We start from the raw sequence: 17538 nt of genomic DNA, 5'->3' as shown, positions 1-17538 counted from the left end.
CACCTTGACAGCCCAATTATTATTTTTCTTATAAGCTTCATACAATTAAATGTCAACACTGTGTTCAGTCCTATCTCAATCTGGGTACGAAAAGGTAAGATGTTATTCCTGTCTCCGTAGAGTTCGTGATCTAATGACAGAATTGAGTGGACAAAAACTTATACCAGGGGTGAATGGTGTGCAATGCTAAGAGCTCCGACTTCTCTGGACAAGGGAAAGCTTGGCCGAGGTGGTGATGTTTGCACTTGTCCTGGAAGGGTGAATGGCAAAGGAGAAAAGGCGACACTGTGGGAGTCAAGCAGGCGTGGAGATGGCTGGAGCCAAGAAGCGTGCGTGCCCATCTACTAGAGGACACTTAAGCCAGATGCTGTCGGTCTCACCTTTGACACACCCAGCAGCAACTCCAGCCTTGCTGGAAGTGTTCCTGCTGGTGACATCATGCCAGAGCTGGCGAGTTCCACGAATCTAAGGACACAGTCCCCAGTTCTATGAGCAGTGCCCAGGTGAGCATCTGTTGCATGTTCCCTGTCAGCACCAGTTGTAGCCACCAGGAGCCTAGCCAGGCTTATGCCCTGGATGCTTGGCTACATCAGCCCACTCCCCCAGGGGAGTGCCATATCACCTAGACTCATCATGACCTCCTTCCTGTTAGCTGACCCCCTGAGAACTGTGTCTTGTAGGGTCCCGACAGCCTCTCTTCCATGAAGACCCTGGAATCTACTGGTCTCTGTTCCTGTGTGCACTGAGTGCAATGCAGGTCTTTCTGATCTGTGCATGAAGGACCTCCTTCTAGCCTAGATCCTAGGTGCTAAGCCTCCTCCTCTTTCCACTTCAAGTGACATCAGCTTCATACTTAATGCATGCAGTGATTACATTCAGGATAGGGGAATGAGGGTGCTCATGCCAGCAAGGCAGGCTTCTTGGGGTCAAATCCCATGAGCAAATAACCTGCCCTAGTTTCTATATCCCCTTATTGGACTAGCCTTGGGGCTGGCAAAGTATTTCTGGAAAAGATCAATGTTTTAATTACTCAATTGTGTTAATTCAGCTTTCATAGCAGTCACAAAGTATAAATAAATTGGCATGATTGCTTACCAATAAAACTTTATTTATAAACACTAACATTTGAATCTCCTGATTTTCACAAGTCACAAAATATTATATTTTTGATATATGTATATATTAGCTATATAAAAATTATAAACACATACATATATACACATTCATACACACACTCTCACACATATATGTACTCTCAGTTCAAAGACAAAAGGATTGGGTCTGTAGGCTGGTGTTTGTTATGCCCTAGAGTAACTTACATCAGTGCTTGGTACAGCTCGCAGCATACCACTCGAGCTGAGATTATGGGAGTACCATTTGGCAGGAGTGTCCCTTTAACTGGCCCTTCTCTACTGCCCCACCCTGCTTTCACAGTGGGGACATCTTACCACACCCCTTGGCCTCTCTCTACTGTGCCCTCTCCAAACATGATCCCTAGGCTCCGGGCCAACTGTCTGTCTGTCTGAGGGCACAGAGGACACCTTGTCCCAGTGTCAATGACTGATGTCAGCAACCAACTGCTGGGATCCAAGATGGTGCTAATTTCTTCTGTCACACCCATCAGGCAATAGCTGGCCAGCCTTGCTACCCAAGATCATGTGCTTGAGGTACATACTAGGTCAGGGTTATTGTGGGTAAACTCCTGAGTTTGGGGCTCGGAAGCACACTTCTCTGTCAGGATCCTGAGAAGAGCTCACTGTTGGCCCAGGCCTTTGACTCCTTAGCTTATAAGTGCCGAGTCCGGGTTGCAGAATATAACTCATTCTGGAAGTTATGATTGTTGGGGTAGGTCCCATTAGGTCCTTCTGTGAATTTCCATGCCCTATCCTGTTCATAGCAGGCTGTTAGTCATGTATCAAAGCCAGAACAAGAATAGGAGGACCATATGTGTCAGGAAGAGTCTCCTCAAACCGTGGTTGTTTTCCAGCCCTGTCTTAGAACTCATTGGTCACCTGAGTGTCTGTGAGCTGGGAGGAAAAGGCACTGTCCAAGCGCAAGGTATTGTATCTGGGGGGTGGTGTGCCAGGCACCGTGGCCTCCGGGGCTGGAGGCAGGCGCATAGCAGAGGTAAAAGTGGGCAGATCGTCATCTGTATCCAGAGCTGGATTATCCTGGCCCTGCTGGCTGGAGGGAGTCTCAGTGGAGGGCGGTGTCCGCCTACGGGCCCACCAATCCTTGGCTTTCTGCCACTGACGGCGGGCAATAATTGAGAAGAAGTCGATGAAGAAGACCTCGATGATTTCAATGACGCAGACGACCGAACAGCTCATCCACAGGCCGAGCTGCCCACCAAAGTTAGACAGAAGCATCTCAATCTGCAAGGGAGACTGTGCTATAACTTCAAGATGGACTTTGCCAGGCTGAGCGCTGGCACATGCTGGCAATCCAGCGCTCAGCGAGCCAGGGCAGAAGGATGATTGCTAGCCCAAGGCCAGTCTGGGCTACTTAGTGAGACTGTCTTGGTAAAAAAAAAAGGGGGGGGGTTCTAATTGGTCTCAGCCACAGGCCTGTCACCTTTCTCTGAGGCCTGGTTGGCCTCTGGCAGCAAAACTACATCAGGTCGGCTCCTTACAAACTGCTGCTCCCTGAGACCAGGTAGACAGGCATGTTGGAGGACCTGGGACTTGCTGGATAGACAGACTACTCACACTGTTGGCTGGGCTCTCCATGATGGATCTTTGGTTCAGGTCTTTGTAGAATATCAAGAGCTTGGCCAGGTCAGTCCTGCGGAAATTCCAACACATGGGGTTCAGGTGAGAGGGAAGGCTTGGCTTCCTGCCAGGTGGCTAGCTCCTCAGCATGGCTGTCATTTCCCTCCTGCCCAGGCCTCTATCATGACCTGTGCTCTGAATGTTCTCAGACTCTTAGAACCTAGTTCCCTGGACTCTTTCTATGCCTCGGGGTGCATTTCCTACTTGAGCCCTGTACTGACTGGTTTTGTGTGTCAACTTGACACATGCTGGAGTCATCAGGGAAGGAGGAGCCTCCACTGAGGAGATGTCTCCATGAGGTCCAACTGTAAGGTATCTTTTCAATTATTGATCAAGCAGGGAGGACCTAGCCTGTGGTGGGTGGTGCTATCCCAGGACTGGTAGTCCTGGATTGTATAAGAAAGCCGGCTGAGCAAGCCAACGTGCAGCATCCTCCATGGCTTCTGCATAAGCTCCTGCCTCCAGGTTCCTGCCCTGTTGAAGTTCCTGTCCTGACTTCCTTTAGCAATAAACAGCAAAGTGGAAGTGAGAGCCAAATAAACCCTTTCCTCCCAGGCTTGCTGTTGGGTCATGGTGTTTGTTCACAGCAATAGAAACACTAAGACAGCCGGGTGGTAGTGGCATACGCCTTTAAGCCCAGCACTTGGGAGGCAGAGGCAGGTGGATTTCTGAGTTTGAGGCCAGCCTGGTCTACAGAGTGAGTTCCAGGACAGCCAGGGATATACAGAGAAACCCTATCTTGAAAAAACCAACCAACCAACCAACCAACCAACCAAACAAACAAACAAACCACTAAGACAGACCTGGATCTCAGGGCACCTATTCACTAAAATATAAAACAAAACAAAAAACTGTTTCTCAACCCCTAGAGGAAGCCAGTTTACCCAGCCACCCTCGCATCAGATTTTGACATTGGCAATTGTTTGATTGCAGTCTCAGACTCATAGAGGAAACTAGTGGGTGGTGCAAGTGAGAGAAGTGCGCTGCCTAAAAAGTAATAGTGATCATAAGCGTAATAGCATCTAATGTCTATTAGACATTTTCAGTGTCACCAAACACTGGTGGAAGCCTCTTGAGTGAATGAATGCGGTTCTCATAATCTGGGGTAGAGAACTGGGTTTTAATCATCCCCCTACTATACCAATGTTGAAAATGAGACACAGGTTGGGTTTATTCACTACATAACTATTGAATGAGGAGGTTCATAGCCAGACCCATTTGGCTTCAAGGCCATGCCCTAAACTACCATTCCAAGCTCTCTCCCTATAGGGTAGTGGTGAACTGGAAGGTTCATGCCCATTCACAGCCCTTACTCTTACCTTTCATCTCTCAGGAGAAGCTGAAAATAAAGGACTGCTTTTATGGAGCTAGATTTGGCTAGGGGGTTACTCATCTGCAACAACTGGTTGCAAATGCTCAGCCTCAGCCTCCTTTTATTTTGTTGTTGTTGTTGTTTCATTAGTCATGCTTATTTTAGAGCTTCTCAAGGAGTAGCCTAAGCTTGCCCTGAACTCTGATCCCTCCTGCCTTGGCTCCAGAGTTTTGGGATTACTGATGGACTAATTCTACCTTTGCCTTTACACTTCGAGCTCCATGGGGGGCTGAGAGCATGCTTGATCAGCTGGATGCCCAAGAGTTCCCCCAACAACTCACACACCACTTGGCCCTTAGTGGGATCCTCTGGGTTGGAGATCAGATTGGCTTTTACTGGGTGAGACCCTAAGCTGGGACATGGTAATGGCCAGAGTGAGAATTTACATGGGCTTGAGTTGTAGCGGTGAATCCAATCTCTCCCATCTGCTGAGATTCCTGATCTCTGGCCTAGATAACTTTTGCTAAAAGTATCTCAAAATGAATTTCTTTGTGAAAAAAATCCAAGTAGGATTAGAAGATAGAATGGTAAAGGGACTATTTATATAAGGTGGGATACACCAGCAAGTCACAAAGCAAGTTTTAATGGGCTACAGTAATATCTGCTACATAACTGAATAGACTAGGCAAAGCTGGGCATGGTGGTTCATGCCTACAATCTCAGTACTTGGTAGGTAGAGACAGGAAGATTAGGAGTTCAAGGTCATTCACTGAAACCAACTTGGGCTACGCAAGATCTTGTGGAAAAACAAAACAAAACAAAAACAAAAAAGGTAAAGGAAAAAAAGACAAAGAAATAGCAGAATATATTGAAAGGCATATCCAAAATATTTGTTGAGATGGTATGGGCACTAACTAATCAGATTGGTGTACGGTAATCAATTAGGATAGAAACCCACTCTCCCTCTGTGTCTTTTGGTTCTGCATCCATCTGTTCAACCAATCATGGAGGGGGATTTTTGAGAGGAGAAATAATTACACCTCAATTGAACAGGCACAGACTTGTTTCTTGACAGGTTCCCTGAACAATCTAAAACGATTGCTATTTCCATAGTATTTACATCACATTGGGCATCACTGGTACTCTAGAGATGACTTAAAAGGATGAGAGGATGTGGTGGGTCATATGCAAACTTGTACCATTTCACATACAGGACTTGGGCACTCAGGGATTTTGGTATTCATGGGGAGTTGTGGAACAGATCCCTGTAGGGTATGGAAAGACAACTATAAACAATAGGTTTGGCCAGAGCATTGTGTGTCTTCTGAAAATCAGCCCACAGTGCTTTGTACATCACAAGGAAATACTGTTGCATGCTTTATTCCACTTATAGACTCAATGGGCCACAATGCAAAATGTATTTCATATAATGGATCATGGTCAAACAAAAGTCAGAGCAGGGCCTGGTTCATGATAGGAGCTTAGTAAATATTTGTTGATTAAATGATTGAATGAACGAAAAGGGGAGGGCTCAGCAATGAGGAAGCAGCTTAGGGCCCAGAGCCTGTGGCGGACAGAGGCAGAGGGAACTGGGTGGAGGCAAACTTACTTGTTGAGCTTTTTGTTTATTTGCTGGCTTTGGTCCCAAGTGAGAACATTCAGCAACCATTTCTGCGATGGAGAAAGAAAGAGTGGGCTTAAGGGTACCCGTTGCACTCTTCTTCATCTGCACACACACCCTGTCTCAGGCTTTGGCAGTGTAGGTGTATCCACCCAGGAATTATATGCCCCCTCTTGTAGAACAGCTGAGGACACCAAGGGCTCCAGGGGGTGACATAGAGTGGAAACAGAGCTTACCTCAGAAGCTTCAGATGGCCACTGTGCCAGGCTGGTGGTCAGGGTCCATTCCTTAAAGCTGCAGGGAGAAAGACACAGAGTGACCACAAGCTGCTGGCCTAGCACAGTCCTACCTGCCCCAACCCTCAGGTCTACTCACCTGCAAGATTGCTTGCACACTGATTGGCAGCCCAGTTCTTCCCGGACAAAGGCCTGGTACAGCTGATAGTAACAATACACTGGGGACAGGATAGAAGGTGGTATGAACTTTGGGGACACAGTACCCTTCCTAGGGTCACCTGTGGTGCCTCCACCATCTCTTGCTGGTTATTTATGTGTACACCTTTTATAAATGCTGAAGGAGTGGGGAGTGGGACGGTTGGGGAGGGGGCAACCAGTGCTGGTTTGTGATGTCAGGAATGGTATCATTTCCTGGTTAAAAATATGAGTTGGGAGCTGGGTGTGGAGGTGTACGCCTTTAATCCCAGCACCCAGGAAGCAGAGGCAGTCTGATCTCTGAGTTTGAGGCCAGCCGGATCTACAGAGTGAGTTCCAGGATGGTGAGGGCTACACAGAAAAACCCTGCCTTGAAAAATCAAAACCAAAACCAACCAACCAACCAACCAACCAACCAACCAACCAACCAACCAACCAACTAACCAACCACACAAAGAAACACCATGAGGAGGTAGGGAGGTTAGGTAGCCCTTGGATTCAGTTCCATGACTTCCTGCCTGTGTGTGTCCTCAGGTAAGTGACTTAATTTCTGAACCTTGGCTCTATGTTCTGCAAAAGAATACTATTGACCGTGCCTTTTAGAGTCAACTATGTAGACAAGCTATTAGCACAGGCTGGGACGTAGCATTCAGTACAGATTTGGAAAGTACAATCCAAGCCAGGCTTGGTGATAGAAGGGGCCTCTAACACCTTTTCAGGCAAAAGACAATACAGACAGGAGCTCAAGAGCATCAAAAGACAAGCCATTCATTGACAGGGCAAACCATTGCTGGGCCAAGTGGATTCCCATCCTGGGATGTGCAAGGCTGGGGGTGAGACCACTCACTCCAGTTGGGGTGTTGCTGGTAGTTGCAGTAATTGGCTGCTGGAGGCAGAGGCTGGCTGTACTGGGCACAGCCACATTTTTCCACCATCTTCGTCTGGAAGCATGAATAAAGGCAGATCTGAAAGAGAATACCAAGGGACATTTTCAATCTCCTGGCAGGGAGAGGTCAGGAACTCCCTGTCTACTTATCCCTCATTCCAAAGCCCTATCTGACCACAGTGTCCACAATACATACATATAAAATTAAAGAAAAGAAAAGGTTAAGAAAAATTGATGCCCAGCATGGAACCTTTTAGCCTCTATCAGAATTGAGCCAAGATGTAACGCTCACAAGAGGGACTGCTGGTGTGAGAGCGTCTACTGACAAGGATCCCTGCTGGAGTCAAGTGGACTTTACCCTCCCCTCAAAGTGAGCTCATAAGAAAGATGCCCTGGGTGAAGTTTAGTGATAAGGACACATATTTTAATATGTTCATGTATTTCATGCAAAATCTCTTGGAGTAATATTGTACTTATCCAAAAGAGGAAAAAAAGACACAGCAGAGATTTGAGTAATTTGCTTGAGGTTACACAGAATATAGATAGAAATCGGCATTTGGGCCAGGTGTTCCAGCACTCAAAAAACAGAGGCAGGAGCATAGCAACTTGGTGGGCCAGCCAGAGCTACATAATACATTCAATGATGTATTGAGCTACAAAATAAGACCCTGTCTCAGGGAAAAGACAAAACAAAACAAAACAAAACAAACAAAAAAACAAAAAAAACAAAAACAAAACCCCGAAAAGCTGAGATTTAAACTGAATAGCTTGGCTTTGCATCTCCTACCCTGTACTAAAAGCTTTCTGATATTGTGGTCCTAATCCTGAGAGATCCAGTATGGGGGACTAGGAACTGAGTACTGGACCCTTAGGACTGTGTGGATTAGTAGTTGCTCCACTTTCCCCATTCACCTCGGTGTCAGCACTCACATAATAGAAAGGGCCTAGACCTTCATTTGTTACATAGGCCAAGTGAGCTGCTAGGGACCCACCTGTCCATGTCCCATCTTGCCACTGGTAGGATTTCAAGCATATTTCTGCCTTTTCCTGAGGGTTCTGAGAATCCTAACTCATGTCCCCATGCTTTCTGAGGCAAGTGCTTTACTTCCTAAGCCATCTTTCTAGCTTCCCTCCCGCCCCCACCCCCAGTTTTGGTCCTTTTATTCTGTCAAGGTGATATCTGTGGGATTTCTGATACCCTAATGAGAGGCCAACTTCAGCACTCCAGCCTGTGAGAGTTGCTGAAACAGTCCGCCACTCATTGAACTTAAGGGTTGAAAACTACAATGCCTATAGAGCCAGTGATGTCTTATGATATGAGGATCAGATCTGTGGATATCAGCTAATCTATAGCTTGCTCAATGCGATGGCTCCTCCCGTGGTCTGTCCGGCTGGGATGTGGACTCCCAGATCCCAGATCACTCCTAGTACTAATTCTCCTCCTTCTCCTTCTTTTTTGTTTAAGAGAAGCTAGAAATATAGATTTCTTTTCTTATGACATTTCCTAATTTTTTAATGTCATCCTGACTAGAGCAATCAGCATGCAACCTGGAGGAGTCCAGGAGCTGCCAATCAGCTCACGATGATCCCAGCGTGACTGTCAAGGGGATACAACTTCCCCGAGTCACGGGGCACAAAGGTACCTGGAAGCCAAACTTTTGACCTCCTCAGCCAGTGTCTCCTGCTGGAGGTTTCCCTTCCGTCTATCCTCTGCCAAAGCCCATTTAGCATCAGACCTGTCTGCTTTGTACATTGTGTTCCACACAAACCTCAGTGAATCAATTAAGCTCTGGTTACAGAGGACTGAAGAAGACTGGAATCAGCTGGTGTCGTTTATACCTGAGGTCTTTGGACTAACCCCAGATATCCTCACCCTAGTTCCTGGTCCCAGTCACACCTCAGCCTAGATACAACTTCATCTTTTGGATACAGGCTACAAGTCAGAGATGAGGGCCCCTGTCATGCCATACCTGGAGGGAGTAGGCAGCATTGTAGATGTTTGTGACGGGCACATCGCTGCCGTCCTCTGTGCACTGGCTGTAAGGCTCGCTCAGCTTGAAGGATTCTGTCTGCAATGGTAAGAGCACATAATCATCTATGTCGTCCTAGGGACCCAGATGGGAGGATTTCCCCCTGAAGCTAAGGAATCGTTTAGTTACTCACCTAAGTTTATCAATTACCTAGACGGTGTCTGGTGCAATTGTAGACACTGGGAAATCCAGTTGACAAGTACCCTGCTCTCACTGAGCATATATGCAGGAAGGGTAGACTGCTAGATGGCCAGTGAGACACTTTGTCTTACAAGCTTACTCATCAATGAAGTGGGGCTGGAGAGATGAGGTTTAGTGGACAAAGTGTTTGGCTCATATCTGTGAAGACGTGAGCTTAAATCCCTCAGTTTGGAACCCACAGAGAGCTACACAGAGTAGATCCTGTGTCTGTAATCCTAGCACCCTGACCAGAAAATGGGAGGCAGACAGAAGACTCCTTGGAAGTTTGTGGTCCATGGAGCCTGAAATATGACAGATTCCTGAGGTTGTCTTTGACCTCTGCATGTCCTGTGGCATGTACATCAGTACGTCTCACACACACACAACACACACACACATGGATTTTTAAAATGAGATAATTTTGCATAATGCTCAAGGACACTGGGTAGAGAGACTTAGAAGGATGAGACATTCAATCCTTTAGACTGATCAGTAAGGCCTCTGAGGAAGAGCCCTGTGGTAGAGATAAAGACCAAAACTAAGAGCAAAATTCATATACTTTAAATAGTAAACATGTAGAGCCTAACCTCTACAATCCCACATACCTTATCTGTTACAGAAAAACTGTAAAATTTACTATTCAATAAGATAAGGGAAGGTCTCTTTGTCCCCTCAGATATGGGCCTGCACAACTTGACTGCTATAAAGGTACCGTTTGTTACCCCTTCTGAGTGGTGTGGACCCTCTCTGCGACCTTACTGTACTTGTGCAGAGTATTTCAGTATGTTTTCTCTCTCTCTGCTTTGATGCCCTGGTAAGTTCTTTTATAGCTTGCGATGGTTAGTTTTAAATATCAACTTGCCACAACTTAACAGCACCAGGGAAGAGAATCTCAACTGAGTAATTGGCTTTCTCCAGTGGGTCTGTGGCTATGAGTGTGGCGAGGTGGAGTCTTGATCATTGCTTGAAGCAGGAAGGCTTATCCTGAGTGTATGTGGTACCATTCCCGATTGGGGCCCTGGGACAGCAGAAGAGTGGAGAGGGACAGCCGAGCGGAGAGCAGGCAGCTGGGTGCATTTGATCTTCACTGTGCTTGACTGCATGTGCTGTGACTCGTGCTCAGGTTCCTTCATTTCTTTGAAATAATAGACTATAGCTTGGAGTTAAGGGCCAAATAAGCCTCTCCTCCCGCTAACTGCTTCTGCTTTGTTTGTTTTTGAAGCAAAGGGATGAGACTGGAGCACAGACCATGTCGACAGCTTTCCCTCCATTACTTCCCAAGGCACCTTTGTTATGTTAACTCAGTTATAAAATGGTAGAAAGGAGCTGGCCTTGTGCAGAACCAATGGCTGAGTGCCAGGCAGAGGGAGCCGTAAAGATTGAGGTAGAAAGGGCCATGGGGCCTGGAACATGGCAAAAGAGAGAAGCCTCTGGGACTGGAAATGTAGTTCAGTGGTAGAGCCCTTATCTAGCCTGTGTGACCCAGTTGAGGCAAGCCCATTATCCTGCTAAGAAACCTGGATTCAGCTTTCTGAATGGTAATGCCCCATCTGTTTATCTGCTGGAGGGGGGACCGACCACAGAGTTAGGTGGAAGTGTTGGGAGTGTGAAGATGCCCGAGGTTCCTGTCTCTGTGGCAGGGCCCATTTTCTTGCCTTCTGGTTCTGAATGCTGACTTTCTTAGAAGAATCCTAAACAGAAATTGTAGCCAGCCTAGAGCGAGGGTCTGCAGTCAGCTTGTATGTGAGAAAGCATGTGTGCACCCATACACCTATGCACGTAGTTATTGTAGATCAGGGTTAAAGAGGCACAGGATGGCTGCTTCTAAAAGAAAGAACGATGACTGGGCAAAACAAAGAAAGGAGAGGCACCCACACAGACAGAAACAGACCAGAGGGGTGGCCTCAGGCTACTCTTTCTCTGTTTTGTAATTCACCTGCTGACCCATTAGTCTCCCTCAATTGAGTTCCTGAAGGGCAACTGGCCAAGCTCACTTTGAAACTTTGGAACAACAGAAGCAAGCAAAGGTGAAAGAGACTGCTTTACCCTGATGGACAGACAGATAGACAGACATAACTGTTTTGCAACCTGTTCTTTTCACTAATATACTAATAACAAATGAGCTTGTTTCCAGTCAGTGCAGAATCAATAGACTTAAAGCTGAATGGCAAATCCATTTAGAGATTCTAGTGTTTGCCAAGGCTGGGCTGGGAAATAAGATACAGAGAATCCAAACAGTAGCTCTGTCCAAGGACACCTTTATCCCTTGTAACCCTGCAGGGTGTTCCGAGCTGCAAGCTCCTTAGAATCTTGGTGGCCAAGATCTTGCTGAGCCAGTGTGCACAGAGCCAGTCTGCCACAGAGCTCTACTTGCATGCTGCAGCAAGAACACCATCTGGCATCCAGGTAAGGGGGTCTGTGTGCTTAGGTCAGCAAAGGTGGCTGGGACTCAGGCAGTCCATGAGTCCTTAGAAAGCATAGAAGTCATAGAATCCAAATGATGTCTCAGGACCCTGTGGTCTTTATTTGCAATGCTGCCTAATCCCACGGGAGCCTTGGGTGGTTCAGGACTTACTCCTCAAGTGTGTCTAATGGGCAGAGGTCTTTCCTGCAGATTCAGCTGGAAGAACTTTGCCAGGTGTGCCCTGCCACGCCTCCAGACCTGATTCATATTGGCTGCTCCTGAGATCCTACTCCATGTGGAAAGTCAAGCTCCTGGCTTCGCCCAGGTAAAGGTCTGTCAAAAGAATCCAGGCTGCATAAGGTGGAGCTGTGTCTCCTACTGCCCGTCTCAAAACTGTGCAACACCTACATCTGTCTCAGGGCCCTACAGAAGGTTGAGCAGTAAGCAAACTGGTCTCCCAGCCCACCCAGAGCAAGGCTGCAATCTGTTTCCACCGTGTACATTTTAGGGTGAGACTTCTTGGGGACAAAAGATTTTCTCTTTTACAGAAGGAATGCCCTCATTCCACCTAGTCCCAAGAGGCTGTGTCTGAAATGGTGCCCTGGACTGTTCCTAGAAGCAGATTCAAGACCTAACCCTGCCTCTGGCCATCTTATCTGACCATACACCAAGGTGGTAGGATTTCTGAGCCCTCTTAGGGGACCCCTTCTGCAGCAACCACATGGTGACCAATGGCCAGACTCCCTAAACAAGCTGTAGTGACAGGCTCACTAGCTATACAGTCAGAAATAGGGGGCCACGGGGTTGGTATAAATCTGAATTCAGATAGCAACCATGCTTCCTCAGACTGAATTCTTTGGTTTCCCTAGGCTTCAGAGTCCCCCCTCAACCCCCCGGACAATTTACAATATGCTTACAGTAATCTCTTACCTGTGCGACATAGTTAATTTTAATGGTCAGCCTGACAGTATTTAGAATCATCTAGAAAACACATCTCTGAGTACATCTGTGAGAATATTTCCAGAAATGTTTAACTGAGGAGGAAAAATCATCTGAATATAGCCACACCATTCACTACATTCATCTCTGTGTCTCCTGACAGAGAACAAAATGTGACCAGCCAGTCCTGCTGTCATTCTTGATGCGCCATAATGGGCTGTATCTTCAAATTGAGAGCCAAAATAAACCGTTTTATCCTTATGCTGCCTTTGTCGGTTGTGGGATGTAAAACCATGCCAGGAAGCTTGGGAAGGTAGAGCAGGTTGAGACCCGGGGAGACTTGGTGACCGAGGCTTAGGTGACTCCCAGCTCGATTCCAGACTCCTGACCTGGAACATGTGCCATGCTCCCTCACATAAAAGAAATGGGTCCTATGGTCACAGAGGCCCAAAACAGAGTTCTTCATGATAATGAGGTACCTAGAGGCCCAAAGGGCTTAGCTAATAAGTTTCCCTTCCCAGACATTCCTCCCTGCAAAAGGTATTTAAACTCAGGGCTACACTGAAAAATGAGTATGGTACACTATGCATCCACTTTCCACCATGAACAACCAATAAACTGTTTAGAACCATAGACTGTCACTTTCATCAAGTTCCGCTGTTCGGAGCCATTGAAGAAGGCATTAGCCTCAGAGTGGCAGCTTAATTCTCCCATAGAAGGCCTCTCTGCTCCTAGCCACAACTGCCACCAAACCTGCCTCTGCCAAGCTAAGGACAATCCCTGCTGGGATAAGCCAGAGCCCTGAGCTAGATGCTGTCCCTAGCCAGTGGGCCCCGACTCCCGACTCCCCTTCTCAGCTCTTCCGTGACTCCCAGTGGTGCCTAGATGTCCAAGAGTCTGAGAACCCCATAGCTCTGGCCTTGTCACAAGCTTGGGGATCCCCAAACCAGCTTCAGCTCTCCCACATCTCAGACTGCGCTTCCCCATCCCCTAAGCAGTGTCTCATAGCTTCCCTATAGCCCAGCACCCGCCCCTTCATGGGGTAAGCACAGTCAAACTCCCCATGTCCTGCCTCCCCAAGAGGTCCAACAGTGGAGCAGACAGTTGGTATTTTGTCACGGCAAGGAGAAAAGTAAGGAAGACACCATCCCAACTCATTGAACATCTAATAAAATTGACTTTCTAATAAAACAAGGTACGGTAAGATCTCACTTAGTCCCCTCTTCTCTAAGGATGAAGAGGGCACCTTCCTTATAGTGCATTGCACAGGCTGCTGGGAGAACAGCCTGCCCTAGTGTGGTAGCACATGACATCACTGTGGGTTCCATATTCTTTTTTTTTTTTTTTTGGTTTTTCGAGACAGGGTTTCTCTGTGTGGCCCTGGCTGTCCTGGAACTCACTCTGTAGACCAGGCTGGCCTCGAACTCAGAAATCCACCTGCCTCTGCCTCCCAAGTGCTGGGATTAAAGGCGTGTGCCACCACTGCCCGGCTTCAGAAGTTTTTGTAAGCCAAATTGTTTATTCCCTTAATTTTACTCTGAGGAAGGGTTTTAGTACCTACCGGTGCCAAGTCCTGTTCTGTGATGGGAAATGCATTTGATCTGAGATTTTTTTTTCCCCCTTAGAAATGGAACACTTGAGTTTTTGCCAGGTAAAAGCCTCAACATCACTGTCACAGAGAACTTCACATATGACTGCTGAGAGGACTGTGGTTCCAGCCCAGAGTCCCTCCTCTTCGTTCTCTGTCTCTGCTTACTGGTGTGGGTACTCATCAAACCTAGTGCTACGAAAGTGCTTAGCATTGAGCTTTGCCACAAAGGTCAATTTTAGTTATTAGAGTATGTGTGCGGTCCACTCATAACCCATCCTCTCTCAGCACAGCAGCACAAGTGACTGGTGTGCCCAAAGCTCGCTTCCAGCCACAAATGCCTTTTTATCCCCAATGAGCAAGCTGCAACAGCTTTAGGTTTTCTCTCACAGCTTATAGATCCTAACAAAATGTCTTTTTTATAGATTTCCCTCTTATTTTACTTATTTATGTATTTGTTTATTCACTTTACAACCCAATCACAGCCCACCCTGCAATATCTTAAACATACCACGTCTGTGGCAGTTTGCAAAAAATTAGCTAAGTCTCACCATCTCATAAAGAGATAAAGTTTGCTTTCCACTGGTTTCAACCAATCTGGGTAGGTCACATGACTCACACTTTGGCCAATGGTTATGAACAAGCCTGATACAAGTAGATACTTGAAAAATGCATGCTCATCAGAATTAGCCTTCTCTTGCTGACCTTGGAAAACTGTGCCACCCATGTGAACATGTCCAAGCCAGCCATCTGGTAAGGAAAGGCCACAGGGAGGGGACACGAGGTGGCCCAGCAGATCTAGCATTTGACCCTACATGCTATGAACAGCATTGGTCAAGGTCAACATAGTCTGGTCTGCATCAGAGAATATTCCCAGATGAACCCAGTGCACTGTCTACCACACAGAGTGACCTAATCCTTGGTGGTGCTTTGAAGCCGCTGGTTTTGAAGATGGTCCATAAGGAGCAAAAGTTAAGTGACACTGTCTAAATCCGAGCTCAGAATCTCCCTACCCCCTAAAACCTCCTCATCTTAGCTAATGGCATTCTAGTCTATCCAGCTGTTCAAGCTAGAAACCTAAGTTTCATTCTAGAAACTTCTCCTGCATTGCTTTCTGTTGTCAGGAGATACAGAGAGGGCGTCTTCAAATTAGCTCATCATTTGTATTCCCAGTCCGAACTGATGTCGTCCCTCATTGGGAGTATTGAGAGTCACCCATGTGTTCCCCTGGCCCTACTTTCTCTTCCTCGGTACCTCCTCCGCCACCACCCTGTATTCACCTGTCTAAATTACAGATCTTGTCCCATCAATGTAATCACTGCCTGGTGACTCAAGCATTTTTTCACTGGCCTCAGCTCACCTTTCAAATTCTACCTCCCTCTTGATTCACTTCAGTCTGACAGGCAGGCCTTGCTAAAACATCAGGCAGCCTTCTATTACAGAGAATATAGGCATTGAACTTGTAAACCTTAAAGTACACAGCAGGCCTGGGTATGGGACTGCCTGTATCCCAAGTAGTTAGTAGGCTGAGGCAGGGATTGGTGGGTTCAAGGCTGAACTGGGCTACATAGTGAGACCTTGTCTCAAAATAAATATAATGATGATGATAGTAATAAAGACACAGGGATGTAGCTCACTGGTAGAGAACTTGCCAAGAACACCAATACATGAGATAGATAGATAGATAGATAGATAGATAGATAGATAGATAGATAGATAGATATAACAAAACAGTAATATATAAAGTTGGGTTGAAAGTGTGTTTTAAAACTTTATCTTGGGGCTGGAGAGATGGCTCAGTTATTAAGAGCTCATACTGTTTTAACAGGTTAGTTCACAACCAAGCACTTACATTGGGCAGTTCACAAATGATTGTAAGGCCAGCTCAAAGGGATCTGACACCTTCTGGCCTTCATGAACACCTGTACATGCACACACACACACACACACACACACACACACACACATGCGCAACACATACACACATGTAAACAAATCTTTATAAATAAATACAACTGTATCTCTATTGCATGTGCTGATTCTTTCTTTGTCATTATTCTTTAAATAATACAGCATAACTATGTAATATTTACATAGTATTCATATTTAGAGGGTGTGTAGGCTCTATGCAAATGAGACCTCATTCTATACAGGGACCAGATTGATCATCAAAGGATTGAGCTAATTATGAATAGGAAATGCTGGGAGAAGTGCACTGCTGGCTGATTTTGTATTAACTGACACAGCTAGAGACATATCTGAGAAGAGGGAATTTTAATTGAGAATGTGCCCCCATAAGATTGGCCCAAAGGCATGTCTGTGGTGCATTTTATTGATTGGTGATTGATATGGGAGGGCCCAGTCCTTTGTGTGTATTGTTCCCATGGGCTGGTGATTCCGGATGCTTAAGAAAGCAGGCTGAATAAGCCATGAGAAAAACCAACAGGAAGTAGCACTCCTCCATGACCTCTGCATTAGCTCTTACCTCCCACTTCCTGACCTGACTTCCCTGGGTGATGGAGTACAAGCTAAAAGACGCAACAAAGCCTTTCTGCCAAAATTACCTTTGGTCATGTTTTTTATCACAGCAGTAGAAACCCTAACTAAGACTATGCATTTATAATGAACATCTATAGATTTTTTCAATGATTTACATGGCATTCATATGATATTGAATATTATAAGTAATCTAAACATGACTTAAAGCATCTAGGGAAATGTACACAAATACTGTGTCATGGATGTCAGTATCAGTGAAGAGTCTTAGAAGCAATTTCCTTCCAATGCCACAGGACAACTATATACCATAGAAACTTAGAATACCATGATGCCAACATTTATACAACAAAATTCAATGTCATTGAAACTTGAGGACTATCTAATGCCATGGAAGATGCTGGTAATATATCTTGAATTAGAGCAACTCAGAAAAAATGTTTCATTTTAATAATAAAAATCAACACAATTAAAAATTAGAAAAGACAGTTGCACGGCTTTTCCTTACTTGCAACTATGGGTGGCAAGATGGTTAAATTTGACTGTCAACTTGAGTGCACTTGGAATCACCTAGAAGTTACCACACCTCTTGTGGGTGTCTATGAAAATGTTTCTGAAGTGGGAAAACCCACCTTGAATGTGGGCAGCACCATCCCATAGGCTGAGGTCCCAGACTGAATAAAGGAGATAGATAAAAAACAAGCTGAGCACCCACATTCATCCTTTGCTTCCTGGTTCTGGGCCCACTGACCAGCCCGCCTCTTGGTCCTGCTGATGTCCCTTCCTTTGCATCATGAACTGTATCCTCAAACTGTGTGGCCCAGTTAAATCCTTCCTTCTTTATATTGCTTTTATGTTGTGGGTTTTTTTTTTTTTTTTT

The 17538-nt window shown here is 46.0% G+C and overlaps 1 protein-coding gene across 1 annotated transcript in view; it reads right to left on the bottom strand.

The window, feature by feature from the left end:
• Positions 1-1083: 1083 nt before the first annotated feature.
• Positions 1084-17538, bottom strand: part of Scnn1g (sodium channel epithelial 1 gamma subunit) — a 33521-nt gene continuing 17066 nt past the window's right edge. The window contains exons 7-13 of the mRNA XM_031384604.1: positions 8992-9090; positions 6983-7100; positions 6080-6158; positions 5941-5998; positions 5693-5754; positions 2709-2784; positions 1084-2375 (exon numbers count right to left, since the gene is read on the bottom strand). Coding sequence (XP_031240464.1) covers positions 1995-2375; positions 2709-2784; positions 5693-5754; positions 5941-5998; positions 6080-6158; positions 6983-7100; positions 8992-9090 — 873 coding nt within the window. The 3' untranslated portion in view covers positions 1084-1994. The remainder of the gene's footprint in view (positions 2376-2708; positions 2785-5692; positions 5755-5940; positions 5999-6079; positions 6159-6982; positions 7101-8991; positions 9091-17538) is intronic.

This window comes from Mastomys coucha, unplaced genomic scaffold (assembly GCF_008632895.1).
Source record: "Mastomys coucha isolate ucsf_1 unplaced genomic scaffold, UCSF_Mcou_1 pScaffold21, whole genome shotgun sequence".
Classification (NCBI taxonomy): domain Eukaryota; kingdom Metazoa; phylum Chordata; class Mammalia; order Rodentia; family Muridae; genus Mastomys; species Mastomys coucha.
The sequence above is the reverse complement of the archived record's forward strand: the minus strand, read 5'-3'. Positions and strand labels throughout refer to the sequence as shown.